This window comes from Haliaeetus albicilla, chromosome 3 (genome assembly GCF_947461875.1).
Source record: "Haliaeetus albicilla chromosome 3, bHalAlb1.1, whole genome shotgun sequence".
Taxonomy (NCBI): Eukaryota; Metazoa; Chordata; class Aves; order Accipitriformes; family Accipitridae; genus Haliaeetus; species Haliaeetus albicilla.
Genome location: NC_091485.1, coordinates 8664306 through 8682959, shown reverse-complemented (window position 1 = coordinate 8682959; position 18654 = coordinate 8664306). Strand labels below are relative to the sequence as shown.

Sequence of the window (18654 nt, the reverse complement as noted above, 5' to 3'; positions counted from 1 at the left end):
TTTCACTTTAAGATCTCCCTTTTTGAGATTTGTTTCAAAACAACAGCTTTCTTAAATTAATATTTCTAGATTCAAGATTACTTTTTTAAAGTTGAAATTTATCACGCAAGATTCATCAGCAAATATTAAGCACCATTAAATTTATTAAAGTTTAACAATTTCCATATTCATTATATTCCATATCAGCATTTTTTTATTGATAATTACTGTTTTGATGAGTCTGGTTTTAAACAAGATACAAGGAACGGACCACGAAGACTACTGAAGTAAAAATGTACAGTTAAGAAGGAAGCACATTCTTCTACTCTTCCATGATAAAGTCTGACTTAAATGGAGTAAACCAGACTGACCATACCTCTGTTAAACTGCTGACAGAAAGTGAATTCCACAACAGCTGAATTTTAAAATCCTGAATTTCTTTAAAAAATAACCGCAGGTTGCTAAGCAGTGCTCATTAAATTCTGCTTCTTTCATTAAAACAGTTCAAAAGTTCTCATCTTCCTATTACAAAAAAAAAAAAAATTGAATGTATTTCAGCTAAACAATTCCTCAAAAGGTTTATTTATTTTTATTTTAATGGAAAACATTTCGACCTCTACATAAAATCAGGTAGAAATGAACAGCCATAAAATAAAGCAAGGAATTCAATAGAGAGACTAAAGTTGATTACTAAATGCTAAATAAGTGACGCTGGAAAAGATTCTCCCCTAAAAGTATTTCAACCTTCTGTAACAGAGAAGCACATTAAGTTTCATGTATATTTTGCATGCTCACGTGCATGAAAATATGTTTCTTTACTAGGTCTGGCTACCTCGCAGCTCTCATTATAAAAGCATACTTTTTTCCTTCACCACAGAAAGAAAACAAGGTGACATTCCTCTTTACTTTCACTTTCATCTTGATGCATGCACACTATCGATATTTTTTCTTTTCTTTTCAGAGACAGATGGTGGCATTATGAAAAGCTACAGTAAATGTTCAGATCTCGCCTTGCGATCCCCATCCCTGCCAGGGTCTCCGGACAACTGACCTAATGCTGGGTCAATGAACGCTAAATAAGAAAAGCTCTATAAGCTCTACCACCTCCATTCCAACATTTTAGGACTCTCTGGAAGAATGAAAAAATAATATTTAAAAAAAAAAAAAAAAAAAGGCTGCTGAATGAGGCCAAACTGTGCAAAACACTCTGTTCCTGCCCCTGGTCTGCTGCAATTTTGCTTGCAGCTGAGCCCCCTGGCGTGGTGTTCATGCGTGACCTGCTGGGAGCTGGGTGGGCAGAGGGGCCCCCCCAGCCCCATGAACCCATCCTGCAAGACAGATTTCCAGACATAAAGAAACATTACAAAAAGATCAGAAAAGAGAAGACCCCAGGCGACTGGAGGTGTATCATCTAGGCTCATGGACAATGAAATTTCCAACAGAAGAAAGGACTTATCAGTAAATAATTTTGTCTTTTTGCACACGCGTGGGTTTCTCTCACGCCGTGATGGTGGGTTGAAGGACAGACCACAGGCACATCAAGTGTTGGTCCCCAGAAACAAACTTACATTGCAGTGTCACTAGCAGGAATGGGGGGAAAAGCTGCAACCAGGTTCTCCTCGCTCCATGTACAGGAAAGGGGAAGATGAAAGAGCATGTTTTGCATCCCTCAAAGAGGAGTTTCAATGCCCATTATGCCCATGAAGTGAAATTTTATCCAGCCAAATAGCATTAAGCAATTCGAAATCAAGGCACATTGACTCGATCTTGCATTCAGCATGCAGCCTCCATCTCTCTTAGTCATCACGCTTTTAGCTGAAGCTTTGTCCTTGTTGCACCTCTCAAAACCACAGAGAATTTTTTCAGTTTAGAATAATCGAAGTATGAGAAAGAGAAGGCTTGAGGACAGGTCCTTTCATGTCATCAGGAGAGGGTGGTGTTTTCAGAGACAAGAACAATGAATTAATTTACAATGTTTTTCAGTTACCCTGCTCCTAATTTTCAGGTCTGGCAGGCCTAAACCACAGAGACAACAGAATTAACACTGATTTATCCCTCTTGACCTTCTTCGGCACCATGGGCAGCCAGAACACTGCAGTTAAGCAACATCATAGCACTCTGCCCTCTTCCACAAAAACCCTCACCACAGGAAGCATGAGTACAGGGGCTTGAAATCAAATCGAGGAGAGCACATCACGCGCAATTTGGATCCAAATGCCCAGATCCTCCTGGCGATCTGCACTAGCAAAATTAACACGCCCAGGCACATCCGCTGGCCGTTGCACGGTCTGTCCTGCAGAACTCCCCCAGGAGAGAGCCTCTCCATCCACCTGCAGCGAGCCCCATGCCGGAGCTCCCACTCTGCCTCCTCCTTGAAGCACCCCTCTTACCCCCCACCCCAAACCACGTCCCCTCTCTCGGCCTGGTGCACGACAGGCTGCAGGACTGCCCTGAGCCCCCGGACTTCCACACCAGAACCAGTAACATCGAAAATGAGACTTGGTGCCAGATGTCAATGGCAATGATAGCTTGGGGCTAAAGCAGCAGCCAGTGCAGGGCACTTCTTGTGTTGTACAGGGCAGCCGTCAGGCTTGTCCTGTCTTGCAAGACTCGGTCTCCCAAAAAGCGAGACACGACGAGCAGAAAGCCAAGAACTGCATGCAGAGAGGGCCGTCTGCCAGGCTTTCTACAAGGAGCTGTAGGAAGCTCCCGCAATCCCATCGCAGAGGAGAAAACTGCTGGCTGCCATCTGGGGCGGTACTACCCCCAACTCCTACTAGTGAGGGGGCAACCATTTTGGTGCCACCAAATCTGTGGCAGCCAGGGCCACAAAAGACCGCAGACATTTTGACAAGGTGAAACAGATCCTGTCAAGTCGAGTTCTGTCAACTGTGGCTGTTGTTTCCAAGCTTCTGCTTTGAGACCAGTGCCAATTTCTGCTAAGAGGCAGAACATATAGTACTTTCAAAAGCAGCACCCTCTCCACCTCACGGGTGCTCGGTCTGGTTGCACGTACACTAGCAGACACAAACAGGTACCTGCAAGAGCCAGTCTTGCTCAAGAGATGCATGTACCCAACATGCTTGCTACTGTTACGCCACATTTGTGGGAGGTAATGTCATGCTCCCTGATGTAGCTCACTGCTAAACTGACAGTCTCCTGTCTCTGCTAATTTGCCTGCTGCAGTAGTGTCACAGCTGAGAAAGTAAGAGACACAGCAAGCCTCAGGTATGGCAAGCATCTGTACCCAAAAATGCACGACTCCCTCATTGTCATCACCCCTTCCAATCCCTCAGTAAGCAAGAAAAACAATTTTCCCTTGCCAGAGTTAGCTGGGGATGGCATCCACCACCAGGCTGCTTTCCAGCTTAACCTACTTTGGGTTGTGACAGATGATGAGCACGATCATTTCTTTGGGCCCCCAAGTACAAACCCAATCTATTGCTACTTGTGGCTCCCTGAGCAGCCTCTCAAAAGGAGGCATAAAAATAATTCCATGAAGAGCCATTTCATAACTCCTGACCCCATGACTAAGCAATTATCCCACAGAGAAGAAACCCCTTCCAGAGGAAAGAGGGGACCCACTGCAACATACACATCAACGTGGGCTACACCAGAACTGGAGAGAGCTGGGAGACTCCTGCTTCCGAAGCTCACAGAGCGGATGGAGGTGGGTAAGCTGTTTTGAGCTTCAGGTGGACGTCTGCTAATTTACTGACCAAGACAAGCAGGCTGTGTGTCTGGACTTCCACACCAGAAACTTTTCCCTATGTGAGAAAGAAGGTGGTCATGAATTCAGATCAAACAGCGATTCCAGCTGAGAAATCCCCCTTCCGAGAGAAACCATGTCACCTCTACGTCTGTGCTTATTATCCTCCCTAATCCTTTTCCTTCCTTATTTTTGTGCCCTCTTTGCTAGGATTTCTGCACTACAGGCAGCAAGTGAGACAGTCTGCTGATGCCTCCTTTCTCATGAAAGTGGTTTTGCAACATTAAAGTACTATTTATCCCTGCTGTAGCCTGGCAAAAAACAAACCAAAACCATCAACTCTTCCGTCCCACAATCCAGTGACACACAGAAACGCAAATATGACCACAAAACATAACTGATGATGAGCAGAAAACACAAGGGAAATCCAGGATACTGAGTGGTGAACTCCCTGCAAGCCAAAAACATCTCTGCAGTGTACCTCTTATACCACCACTGGGTTGCTTCAGCAAGCTAAGTGTGATATGGGGCAAACCACAGGCAGCCAGTGCTCAGTGGGAATCAGCAGCAGCACAGGTAACAGCAGAGTTGAGGACAACACTGTTTTACTTGTCAGTCTGGATTGGCTTGTATCTCCTCTCTCTTCCCCTGTCATAAATCCTTTTCATTCCAGCTATCTATCTGCCTCACACCTGAGCGCTGGTCCACCCTCCGGTGGGGCATAGCTCTACAGTTCCTGGAAGATTTTCCCCATTGCCTTTTACAACCTTTACACAAACTTTTCCTGAAGTGAAACAGGGTAAAGCCTTAAAGCAGTGCAGGGGTTGGCTTGTCCTGCCCCACTGGTAACCGCCACCAGCTGCCTCCTGCTCACTCCATCAACCACAGCGAGAACTCCGAGTCACATTAGAGAATTATAAATGTTTCTTTCCAATGATCCTCTTCAAGCCACAGAATGTAAACTTCATCCACTAGTAAGTATCACACCACTACTTACACTTTATACTGGCATTCAAAACAAAGACGTGTTTTTAAAAATTGTTTTAAAATGGCTATTGGGAAGGAAAATAAAGTTATCATGAAGTATGAGAACAGAGATTCAGATAGACATCTGCCAAAATATTCTCTTCTTAACACTTGCTTAGTTGCTTACATTACAGCTATCTTATTAAGTAAAAGGGTGTGAAGAAAGAAACTTGGTTTTAGTCTCAGACAAAAAACCTTTCAATTGAGCCACTTACCCTAAATGAGAATTCAAGGTTTTCTCCTCCCCAGACTTCCATTCCTGTGTCATATGAACCAAGATAATCAAAATACTTCTTGCTCACAGAAAACAATCCACCTGCCATGGTCGGAGACCTATAAAAGAGAATAGTAACTCTGAATTGAAGGAAAAGCAAAAGAAGTTAAATTTAAAACCCAATGCAATGGATAAAAAATACAGTATATTTTTATTTTCCATTTTCTCAGTCTTTTCTGGATACAATGTAACAGTCAGCCATTGATCGGTTATCATCAGGCCATTTAAGTTTAATTTTGTAGTAAAAAATGGTATCGGAAACAAGCTCCAGAATGTATTAAAATAAAAATAACAGTGAAATCAGAAAAGATAAACACTGTGTTAATACAAATTTTTGCAATCACAGTGCCTTTGTGAGTGACAATAAATGACTAGTCTCTTACCTCAAATAGTAGAACATAAACTTTTTTTGTTGCAGAATTATATTAGTCAGCTCTGAAATTCTAAGTGCAGTATCCTTAAGTAATAAGTAAACAAATATTTGTGCTTTAGTAATTAATAACAACATTGCTGATCCCATTAACATCAAGTGGAAAAACTCTCAGGCATCAATTGAGCAGAATTAAGTTAATATAGCCCCTAAAGAATTTTTTTTCTTTCTAAGAAGATCTGCCCATCTGTATTTTTTTTACTAAGTTTGGGAAAAAAGTCAGGGATCAAGACCGGATCATCGCAGACCAGACGGCCCGGAGTGACAGCACACTTAAGGGATGTACTTTCAGTAGGGCAGCGTGTGCACATATACATATTGTTCAATATTGTTCCCAATTATTTACAGTCTTAGAAAATGGCCCTCTTTAAAGCACCAAGTATATAATGCTGGTTGGAACTAAATTCACCTGACACTTTATGAATTTTACTAAATTGCCGTTGAGGTAAATATTAACAAAGGTAGAGCCATCAGTTACTCTTAATCTGTCAAAACAACTTTTACCAGCCATCTTTTTGAAGCAACACTCTCTTACACTGTCATATGCTGTTTCAAAGAATAGAATGAGATGAGGTGAGACAGAAGGAAAAAAAAAAACCCCAAACTCCATGACCAGTCAAGCTCTTCTGTCTCACTCCAGACCTTGTCTTTCCAAACACAGCTGTCAGTGGCACCACTCTCCGCACTGCTGCTTTCTCCAGACACTTGCCAAGCTCACAGTCCTCGGGCTACCATGAAGCTTTATCCCTCATCGTTTTCCCCTTGGCATGCCAAAGACAATTTTTGTCGTGGAGAAGGAAAGCATCATATTTAAACTAAAGGCTTTAAAAACATTCACTCTATTTTGAAACTTTTTTTTATGGAGGATGTGGACTAATACATGCTGAGAAGGACTAAATTACTGCCTCACTTTTCCCATTTTAAAAAAAAAAAAGTTCTCTCAGTTGAGGATAAGTTCATTAATATTTGTGAAGTACTGGGTATTATTATCACGATAAGCAACCTAGAAAAGACTGAGAAAAATTAATCATTCTGTATTTGTTGTAGACCATAAGGTAACAGATTATAAATAAAAGCAAGGACTAACAAAATCGTGGTGTTAAAAATGCCAAATAGCTGCTTCATTTCCTACAATAAACTGCTGAAATACAGCAACTTCCAAGTTGAACGTAGCAGACCCTCAACCTTCAGGATTTTGCCTACAGTGTCCGTTTTCCAGATGCATTGTTGGTACTCTTACATCACCTCTCCTAAAAATAGAGCATGGAGTGACAATTAATACTCACTAACTGCAACTTGTCTTAAAATAAAACAAAACTAAAACCCACAAGGAAGATATCCACATGAGCTCCTGTGAGTCAGCCCTTCACAGAAACTACGGTGGGTAGAGCTGTATCATTTCATCCCAATAAAGAACTGGTTCACCTTTGAAAACAGCACAAGGAACTACCGCTACAGCACAGATAAAGTCTTCAAAACTACTTTTGCCTTCTTACTGGTTGATGATTTTTCTCCCTTTTTCATCGTTGACCACGATACATTTTTTTACAACGCAGATCTCTCTGCTTTGCACAGAGGACATCCTCCCATGTTAGTTACTCAGTTACAACCTTTCAGTGTGCTGGTAAGCATCTGCGGGAGTTTGCCTGCAGCAGTCAAGAGACTACTTGCTCAATAAGGATTCCATATGGAAGATTACACAGAATTTCAGCTTTTAGAGCAATATTTTTCCAGGAGCATGGTAAGCAGGAGCTATTTTGGAAAAAAGGGGAACGAAACAAAATATGTAATTTTTAGTAATATGCTCATTTCTCAAATATTTTTCAGCACCAGGCATTTCCAAGTGAAATCAAAACCACTTGTAACATTCACAGTTTCATAAGATGCATAAAAATTAACCTGATCACATCGGTCTTGGACTTCCTCCGTTTTTGTTCTCTTTCAGGGGTACTATGCCAAGTGAAGACCAGCCGCCAGTCAAATCCACCAATCTGTGGCTCACCAGCATTTCCCAAGTACTCGAATGTATTCCAGTCAATAACATCAATAACAGGGCAGACGACAGCTGATTCTTCTTCCGCAATCCTAATGTGTTTTTAAAAGGAAAGGGTGACTTCCGTTAGAAACTTCTCTCAAAAAACTAGAACTGTCAAGAACAGAGAATGCTTAGAGATACCAAACACAAAGTTTTGCACCTTTTCAATTCATGCTGCAATTAGATCTCCACCAGTGAAACACACATGAAGGAGGCCTCCAGAAACCCTGGCAACATAGGAGGTAAAAAGGAGAAACAAGATAGTACTGCGGAATGACATACCTATCAGCAAGGCTGATCTAAAGATAGTTAAGATCTTTATCATACTAAGAATACACCAGAGCTGACGACATTTCTTGCAGGTCTACTTCTGCAAGGAGATAAACCCTTCTTCCCATTTCTCAATACCGTACAGGGTTTTCTGGATTCCTTTCCAGACGCATTTGCCCTTACAAAATGCAGTGGGTTCCTTTGCCTTCACCTCAATTTCTCAAAAGGCCTCTCGGTACTAGGAGACATCAACTTCAAGAATGCAAGCTCAAGCTAAGGTCATTCTCCTAAATCACTCTTTAGCAATCTGCTCTACACTAGTCTTAAACATCTCCTGTTAGTTCAGTGAAACAAAATGATTTGTTTGACTTTAAGATGCTGGTACTTGTTTTAGCCTTGCATCTTCTGATTTGCATATTCCAGAGGAGAAGGAAAACTGAACGCGTTATATTGCCAAACAAGGAGGAGCTGTGATGCATCTGTCATTTGAGGGGAGCTAGTTCCCCAAGGGATTATTAAGTTTAAAACTCGCAGGCTGACCAAGGGGCTCTGACTCTGATATTAGAGCAGCTTGTGTTGGTTAAATGCAGCAGAGAACTTCCAAAGAAGTATCGTCTGAGCTGAGAAAGACTGCCTTAAATATGAAATGGTCTCTTGTTGCCGGAGGGAAGATGCAACACCGCTGTTTTCTTCTTTATAATCTCCCATTGAAATCCTGTTTGGTAGAGTGCATAAAAGGGCTTACACAAATATTGCTATCTCCTGTCTCACTTGCATAAAACTTATATACAACGCAATGAGAATGATACGTACACAGAGGAAACAAAAATCCCAATAAAATGTAAAAATGCTTTGTTGCTCCCATAAAGGAAAAGGAGTAAAAATTAGGTAGCTGGCATGTGATCTCAGTTATGAAAGGAATCAGGTAAGTGAAAAGCCATCACCTTTTACCTAAGTTAAGAATTAACTAGATGGTACAATGCACAGGCAGTTTACAAATACAACTATGTTTGCATTGCAAAATGCTAACACTGTTGTACTGCTCCCATATATTTGAGTCAGATATGGCATGCAAACATCCCCTTAGAGATGTATGTCTGCATGTGCAGCAAGAAGGGCAAAAACTCCAAGACACATCCAGGGCTAACTTTTTACAGGTGGTTAAGTTATTACACTTAAAATTATCCAAATCCTTCCTCAAGATTGCCATCTAGTGGTTTGCTGAAGAAGTGAAGAAATTACAGAATCGTCTCCACAGTGATGTACTGTTTCTTCAGAGGACAGTAGTTAAAACCATGCTTACGCTTTGATTTTTACCCCTTTTCCTTTCTTCATACTATCTATACTGTTCAAAGTTAACCTACAGTTATCTGGAATATACTTGGTATGAAATTTAGAAACAAGTTAAATATGACAATTTTAAGAAAAAAAAAAAATTCTTATTCCAGATGCAATTTCAGATGGACATGGGGAGTTTGAGAACACAAGTCCCACTAGGAATCAGGAAGATTCACACACATTAAGACAGCATGTGCTTTTGGAAACCTCTCTCCAGGTAGAGAGAGATGGATTAGCTCAGGACTGGGACGACGGAGTTTATTGACTTCTCTTCCAATCTGCTTGTGTACGCTGCCCTGCAACAGGGCATGTCTCGGCACACGCATCTTTCCAGACCTTCTCACCCACCACCCAGGCTGATCGAAGCAGCCACCTTTCCCAAGGTAGTTTCAAAGCTGGGGGAGGATTCCTCTTCCTGAAAACAAAACTTTTCTTTCTCTAAAGGAAAAGAGCAGCCTTGTCCTTGGGAGAAAAAAATCCTTCCACACTTCCACTCGCTACTCCACTACCACGAAACAAACACGGTGCCTCAGGGACCAGACTTGGGTAACCTTCAGCAAACATCTAGCAAGAACCATTTTTCCACTGCAGAAGTGTGCCAAACTATCCCTTCTCTTTCTGCAGCGGGACAGAAAACCAGCCCAGAGCATAACCTCACCTTGCCAGCAGCGGCTCCAGCCAGCCCTCGTGGCATTCGCAGTGGCAGTCCAGGAACGTCAGGATGTCTCCTTTCGCCACGGATGCCCCCAGCAGCCGGGCTCGAACCAGTCCCTCTCGCTTATTTGCGCGGATAAGACGCACCTTGCGTAAGCCAGCCACATAGTTTTCCAAACTTTCCTTTAAATGTTCTGTAACAAACAAATAAAATGCAAAGAAAGAATATAGTTCTGGAACGATTGGTTTACATCATGCGAGAGAAAGGTCTTTTTTCAGTAGCGTATTACTTACAGCAGTGCCTTAAAGATACTGGCATTTTGACCTCTGAATCTGCTATACCACCTACGTTAGGAAATGACAAGGAAAAAGCACAGAACTTGGATGGATGCAAATTGCAGTTACTTTCAAGAAATTGAATGTTTCATATTTGCGTCTGCAATTAATTCCCAAATTGTTAAGTGCTTCTCAAATGTTACGTAAAACTTTTTCCTTGTAAAAGGTTTATTCTTAACGCAATCCATGCGTGGTGGAAAATGCCAGCATTGTCTTTGTGTCCCATAATTCAAATGAAAACAGATAACCAGGCAGCTCTCACTAAACTAGACACCAGGGCAACCTTGGAGCAATTGAAACTTGCTCAAATTAGGAAGCCTGAAATGCTTTGACCAGACTGTAGGTTATCTATGTATGCAAGCACTCATGTTACAACACAGCAAATGTGCTTCCCCATTCTAAACATTTGGTCCACAAGTCAAATTTTTCACTGGCATGCTACAAGAAAAACTATGTTCCAATTAGATGCCTATGTTGTACAATTTTACGGTATGTCACCCAAACAGGCTATCTTTTTCTCCTGTGGACTGGCTGAAAAAAAACATCAACAATCACCATTATTTAGAATTATTCTTCCTACCTTTGTCACTGTAATCATCTACAAGGATAATTTCTTCCAAAAGTATATCTGGAGATGTCTCAAGAACACTATGAACAGTTCGCAGAAGTGTTGACCAAGCCTCATTATAAAAAGCTATCACAACGGAGGTTTTTGGCAGGCTGTAATAATCATACTTCTCCTCTCTGCATCTGTAAGGGAGGGGATTACATTTAGTACAAGTGCAAAAGCATTTGTTAATTTTCAGAAAACTATTCGCAGATGAAGATTTTGTATGCTATTTACTAACTGCAAGCAAGAACATACAAAGGATCTTAAAAGAACTGTATGTACACAGAAAAGTCATGCAAACACTTTCAGGAAGCTGGTCTTCCAGAAGTCCCATTTCTGCAGCAGCATTATGACTAAAATTCTACAACCCCCCAAAATGTCCAAGAAGAAAAATAATAGAAGGTATTTGGGGCTGGTGTATGTGCAGTAGCTGTCTTTGTATAATACCACCTCAAGTAGAGGAACAAGCAATGGCCAAAACATGCCTCAGGTTACAGAAAGGAAAAAAAATAATAAAAATATAAAACTTAAGTGCGGTAAAGCAGTAGCATAAATTACTGATAACTTGTGCTTTGGAAAATAAAACAAGTGCTAGACAGTAAAAATACAACTGTGAAGGAACAGCAACATATAAAGAGAAAAAAAAAACAGCAACAGAGCTGAGATGTATGTACACTGAAGCAGAATTTGGGAAGACCACGGAACTGCCAAGATATAATAGTGAAATCCACAAAAAACACAGACAGACATAGAAAGGCATGGTTTTGGCTCTAGGGAGAGCCAGGAAGTTTGCAAACCTTTGGATTAAGCTCCAGAATGTATTTCCTATAAATACATATATATGAACTTCCCTAAATGAACATAAGGATGCCAAGAATCTTACAGCTGAGCCAAATGTGTAAATTGTTAAAGCTTCCCCTGGTCTGAAAGAATTTTAAAATAATGATGGTATTTATTACCATTTCTCCCCTTTTCTTAGAGCATTCTGTATGAGCAGTTTTGTTAAAAACCAACAGAAATGGTTTAGAGATATTTGAATTTTCTTATGCCTCCAGTTTACTGCCTGGAGTCACGAGGGCTTGTAAGGGGCAGAAGGATATACTTCAGCTTCTGTAGAATGCTCGGTCACAACAGATATCGAAGCAGGCAGGACATCCCGCCTACCAAACCAGAACAGCAATGAGTCCTCCAAAATCTATGCTACAGGGAGCTGAAAAGGGAAACCAGAACAGATCAGTAGAAAACATGATGACAAAATCCCTTAGGTCAACTTAGGGGAACCAAAATCCCCCAAAACACCCAGAAAATGACATTAAAAAAAAACCAAACTGCGTACCTATAGCACATCGAGAATATATTTACTGACCATTTAATGTTGCTGTGTTTGCAATAAAAGAAGACTTCTTATAGGTTTCTGTAAAGATTAGGTAACATCTATTAAGATCAGATTAGGCAACATCTAATAAGATCTCTGGTACAAAAACTAAAAAAAAAAAAAAAAAAAAAAAAAGTTTGAATCTGAATATTCCTAAAATTAAAATTCTTATGAGGGAAAAAAAAGTCTGTAGAGTACTTTTGTAATAAATACCTGAAAATGAGGAAACAATGAGGAGAAATGACACTTGGGCAGAAGAGGCACACAGAAGGCAGCTTCTCAAACACAAAAGGAATGCTATGCAGCACCACTCATTGTATATGATGCATATGCATGCATATGCACATACAGATTTACATAGATAGGCAGATACACATACACTTATACGGTGAAGTACAAAAATACCCGTTCCTCCAGGCTGTAACTTGTCCTGAGGCAAACAGGGGCATTCACACAGAGAACTGCCTCACACCAATGGCTGGCAACAGAAGTGATTTATTTTGCCAAATGTTCATGTATTAACACATGAAAAAGGAGTGACATTTTAATTAATTTTTTTTTTTTTTAACTCAGAAAAATCTACTCTATGAATCCAATTTTAGAAACACATATTTACTTTAGCCTACTGAAACACATTTATGCTCAGTACTGCCAGGAATAAATTCTTCCTACGTATCACAGTCACTTGTACCAGGTAATTTCAGTTCATTTCTTGATGGAAATGGGATCTTTACCTACCCATTTTAGAAAATCGAAGGAAAAAAAGAAATAAAGAGAAAACCTCCAGGAAAGCTTTCTCTGAAAATACATCAGAAGGATTCACCAAATAAGAATGCTGTATTCCATTCTTTAAAAAAGGAACTCCAAAAGGTCTAAAGAAGCTTATAACCCTAATTATAGATTAAAGACTTAAATGAATTTGCCTGAAAATTACATGCTGGAGATGGGAAACATAATCTGGCACAGAGCAAGGCAATCCCCTAACTGTCTGTGATGCACCGTGCGCTGCTGCCTCCTTCGTTGAGCATACCCCACACTGCGGAAAAAGGTCAGCCTCCTACGGGACATACCACAGTACAAGTTTCTTAGGTTTCTGAAGTCAAGCAAGAGGCCAAAACTAAAAAGGGCATTTTATTTACTAGCTCCATGGTGCTCAGCTGTGCCCGGGTCCCCTGCAGCCCACTTCCCTGCAACCAGCTGGCTGGACAGGGCTGAGAACCTGACATCTCTCATCTGGCATACTGAAATACACAGAGAACGACTGAAAGCTTTGCTTTTTATTTAGTACATTATGTTTATTTTGGGGAAAACTAATCGTCACATACAGACCAACTAATATTTTGAAACTTTTTTTTCTAATTTTTTAATTCAACTTCTATGCAGATTTGCATGTTTATCTCCGACATTATTTCCAAGACATATATTCCTTACTAGATTGCTACAAGACCTCAGCTATTAGCAGTGTCAAATATTGTTGCTAAAATGAAGCACATTTCTTCTTATCTTTCTGTACTGAAAGAAATTTCAAAGAGTTTTGCTAAGTCTTAAAAATAATCCCATTGGGGAGATTACAAACACAAAGCACTTAAACCCTGGAAAAATAATAGTGTAAGAAAATCTTAAAAAGAGAATGAATGCCTGAAATGGAAACGCTTAGAAGTGCTGTTGAATAACAATTAAGCAGCATGCATATGGACACTAAACATCACCACTTCACAAGGTACACAAGCTTCAAAAAACCCACTACAAGTATGAAACCTGACTTAAAGCCTAGCGGTCACAACTCAGCTTTTCCATTTTCCCACTCCTATTTACAACAGAACCACCTCAGCAGTGAATCTTCTGTATTCACCTTTGCAAACTTCAGGATGTATTTTTATTCTCCATGTGTCAGCCAAGTATCCAAGCTCCTACTTTCCAAGTGAATCACTTCACTCCTACTTCAAGTTATTCAGAAAAACAAATGCGTATCAGTTACAACGTGTCATTAAAATGACAGGGAGGATACGAACTGGTGACAGCAGTCCCAAAATGTGTTTTTGCAGATACTGGGAATGTATATTTATACTGCCTATACTGCTAGCTGCTTTTGGCTTCTGACTAAGGCATTCTTTAGTGCCATCCTCAAACGCATAAGGCTGCCCTTTCCCAATATAGGGGATCACATTAAGAGAGGATTAATTGCATCTCACATTAGCCATCTAAAAGGTAGGTGCTGTCTTTGAGCTAATTGCCTGGACTCTGCCTGACCGTAAAGACAGATCCAGAAGGCGATCCACCTCACACTCCTTAAGCCATTTATCTAGCACAGACAAACAGACCTTTACAGGCCCCCACCTCCCTTGTCCATAGACATTTTAACGATAGAGCAGATGCTTAACTTTTCTACGGCTGAAGTTGAACAACAGGAAACTACCTATAGACCCTACTATTGGCTGCCTGATACAGCACCTTGAACCTCGTTATCATAGCTACCAAACAGTTCGTAAAAACATAACATAGACACAAGGAAATTAGTTGCCTGTAAACGTGACATTTCCAAGCATGGACAATAAATGCAGAAGCACTGTTATTTGAAGTCCAACATACTATTTCACTACTCTCATTATCTTATTCAACCACGGGAACTTCACTATTTACATAGGTAATAATTATATATATTTTTAAAAAAAAACCAAAACACCCAAGTTAAAACTAAGTGTGCATGTTGAGTGGGTTCATTTTCTTCAGAAAAGCACACGTATCTCTAGTCAAGAGGATTTTGGAAAAAGTTACCAGATACTAGGATCAGTCACTGAGGAAAAAACCTATTGCCAGCACACGTGAGCAGCTTTTTTAGAGGCAACAAAAGAAAAGCATAAAGTTGTAAACAGGACTCAGATGGCACTCAAAAACGCTGATTTATAATGGATAACAACGATAATGGATAACACGATGGAAAGGAGTGACACCCGCTCAGCCTCTGCCCTCCGATAGCTCCTGCTCTCTGCAGCCCCACTAGAAAACGCACAAGTGGAGTCCTTATGCACAGCGGAGTTGCACCCTGAGAAATCGCGTCCCGGACTGGGCTGGGACACTGCCCTGCGCCTGCAGCAGCCCGCTTCTGCATCGTCCTACGTTTCCCTCAGGCACCCTCTGCCACACTGGGTGACTGTGCCAGGAATCCTCCTGCTTGCTCACTGTGGCTTAAAAGACAGGTATAAAACAAGAAATGCCAAAGGACAAAGCTTTTGTTTATCAACTAAAACTAAAACAAACATCTACATTTTTAAATTCTAACTGGCTTCATCCATGAATCTTTAAAGACGGGAAGAGAGAGAGAGTAATGTTGGTGCGTACCCAAGCACAAACTTAAAACCACGTTCACTGTGTAGCAACTTTCCTGGATCTTTCACTACGGCATCTACCTAAACATCTAACTCCACAAAATGCAAACCTAAGCAAAGCATGTAGAGGTGTATCGGCATACATTCACATTCCTGTGGGTTTTTGGTTTTGCCCTTCTACACTGCATTTGCAAGTCACAGTCTAATTGAGACTCTATGGCTGACAAGTTTAATAATTTAACCTTGGAATCTACTACACTACGAAGTCTTCTGTTAGCAAGTTTTACAATAGGTTATTTATTAGAAACTAAGGAGATATCAGTCAGGAAATGCCTAAACAAAATTAAATGGGCTATTTTGGAGAACATTTGTGTCAATTAATGTAATCACTCAATTTATTTCATTGTAAGGAGCTGTTTCTCTTAGAGATGTGTATCTATACACAGGGAGAGAGAGCATGAATGTGTGCACACTGGGCACGCTGCCATGAGTTAATGAGGAATGGTTGCTGACATACTTTTATGTAAGACTTTCATCACAACTGCAACAACGATACAGCAAGGGAGAATACGTTTTTTAATCTCCAAATTTGATGTTCTATATGCACAGTTACTCTTATTTCAAGAAAAAATATGAAAAGTTCTGTGAGTTTATTAAGATTTGTTAAGAATACAATCTGTTCATAGATTATTTAATGCTTTCTAACTGTATACTATCTAAGTTTTGCTTTTGAAGTCTCAATGTGAATGCCCGAGAATACAGGCAAGTTCAAGATCATGTAGCTTCTCTCAAAAAGTTCAAAACAGCACGTGTCACTGATACGTCTGATCTAAAAGGATTTATGTGACTACGGTATGTGACATTGCCATATACGCACCATCATCGGGTCATCTAGCAAACAACGTTAGGGTCCTACTTCAGGCTGGGTTTCACTCGGTGGGCTAGGAACCAGGCTTGCTGGGTTTGCTACAGTGGGCTGTGGACACGCCGACTCACAAATACAACCTCTTTTTCTCTTCCTAATTTGAACAAAGACACTGAATTAAACGGCAGATGCTCTTTTAGTAAGAGGTGGGCTCAAACGTGGGTTTCACCTTCTCCACTCCCACCCCATAAACTACAAAGGCGGCAACGCGGACTCAGGGGTCTGCCAAGTATCTTCCCCCATGAGAAACAACCTCCTTCTCCCACCCTCCCAAAGCCATGGCAGAGGACAGAGCTGTGCTGGGGTCCTCTTCTCTCCCCTTTTCTACGTCTCCCTTCCCTCCTGCTCCCAGCAGCAGCTTAGGGCTCAGCAGGTCCGTCCACGAGCATCCCAGGCTCAGCAGCACGACAAGACGCTGACATTTATGGAAGGTGCTGATAACTGCCAGAATGGCCAAATTATTCGGGGCAAGGCTGGAACACGTAAGCAGTGTGAGTTAAAGCCATGCTGGCCCACACTTCCCCACTGCCTGCTCCCAGCCCAGGTAAATGCTCCCGAAATTGTGTCTGCTGAAACAAACCACGTTAGGAGAGAGCACCCTCAGTACAGTCTACGACACCGTGATATGATCAAGACCCTGAAAACAGAGGCTAGCTAGATTGTGAAATGGTTTTCCAGATTATTTGATGTTTTAAGGAATGATTCTTCCAGCAACAATGAGGTCTCAACAAGACAGGCTGCCAAACACCATTTTAAGAATTCAGATAATAAAGGACTGCGCTGGCTAGTATAAAAACATTGTGAGAAGCAAGGAAGAAAGCTGGGAAGTCTGAACTGGACGAAAGTATTTGCAAAAATGTTTGGGGAAAAAACAAAAAAAGCAAATCTGTTTTAGACAGATTAAAAATACGCCAAGAAAAAATTGTCTAGAAAGCCCACCCATGATGGTGGACTAAATCTATATCCTAAAATCCACAAATTTAAGAAATCCATAGATCCCCCTAATTCCAAATTGTTAGAAAAAGACAATAGAAGTTCCTACCTAGCCCAGATTCTGGATGTACAGACGAGAAGGCATTTCTGCATGTGTCCATGGGGAAAAAACCAATTACTTTTTATTTTATTTTGCTGATTTGAAACAATAGTTTAATTTTGCTCAAATAGTTACCCATGTCTGCAATTTTATTCCGAAGTAGTGAAATACAGTTAACACTTGCACAGAGCCATATGATTTCCTACATCTACATTCAGAAACTTACTTTCATGGGACCAATGTGATTCAGGACAAGAAAAATATTTGCAAAGTAATACAATAACTGAAAGAAGTTATTGTAACCATCACTAATAGTAGGGTGTGGATGCACCTGGTCCTTACAGACAATGGTATATAGTCAGAGCACTGTTTGAATAAAGAAAAAAAATAATTGTAACTTGTGGTTACTATCACTGATGTGGGAACTTTGTCAGGTTAAAAATGAAATCAACCAAAACCAAGCATTCATCTAGACGTCAGAGGAAGCTGAGGATCTCTACCAGAAGCTGTAAAGAAAAACTGTCAAAAAATAATCATGTGAGCTCTTCTGGAAAATGCTTGCATGTGACTATTAAACGAAAGCATAATGACAAAGAAAGCTGACGCATTTTTACAGAAGATAGGGAACAAAAATAGTAAAATATCCTAAATATCAAAGCGCTTATGGAAGCATTGCTGTATTTTGTACTGCTATAAAATGCAAGCCTGCTTATTTAAAAACAAAACAAAACAAAAAACCAACAATGCTGCAGATTTATTACTCCCTCATTTAACTGAATCAGGGAGGAATGAGATGTCCCAGAGACACAATGCTCTGCAGGTCTAAAGCTTGTCTATAAATGCAAGGAATCCTGCCAACTAACAATAAAGTAATGACTAAAAGGTATTACGATTAATGTAGTTACTTGTAGCTAATTATCCATTCCAGAAAAGCTCAGAAAACAAACAAAACAAAAAAAACCCAACCCCAAATCAGTGACCACAGCGTTCTGAAACTACTGAACCAAATACACCTGTGTTTTATGCAAAGCGTTTGCTCGTGAGGAGAAGAGCGTTGTGCCTGCTGGACTCTGACCCAATGTAAAGCATGGGAATACCTACGCCAAAGCAAGCCCTGGGCACAGAGCGTGGAATCACCTGCGCGCTTAGAGGGAAGAGATGCACCGGCAAGGTTAAGGTGCTGCAGATAAGCTCTCCGAAGAGTTCAGTTTTCCTACGTGCACTGCAAAAAAAAGTCGATTCACTGCAATCATTTCACCTTTAGGTAACAGATGAAAGAGAAGCTCCTAGGTGAAGTCACAGTGGGCTGAGAAGGAAACACCCGGCTGCTGCGC

At 40.8% G+C, this 18654-nt stretch overlaps 1 protein-coding gene across 1 annotated transcript in view; it reads right to left on the bottom strand.

The window, feature by feature from the left end:
• GALNT12 (polypeptide N-acetylgalactosaminyltransferase 12) overlaps window positions 1–18654 on the bottom strand; it is a 48460-nt gene that overhangs the window by 23846 nt on the left and 5960 nt on the right. Inside the window, exons 2-5 of the mRNA XM_069778772.1 lie at window positions 10632–10801; window positions 9720–9909; window positions 7318–7503; window positions 4930–5047 (exon numbers count right to left, since the gene is read on the bottom strand). Of these exons, the coding sequence (XP_069634873.1) occupies window positions 4930–5047; window positions 7318–7503; window positions 9720–9909; window positions 10632–10801 (664 nt within the window). The remainder of the gene's footprint in view (window positions 1–4929; window positions 5048–7317; window positions 7504–9719; window positions 9910–10631; window positions 10802–18654) is intronic.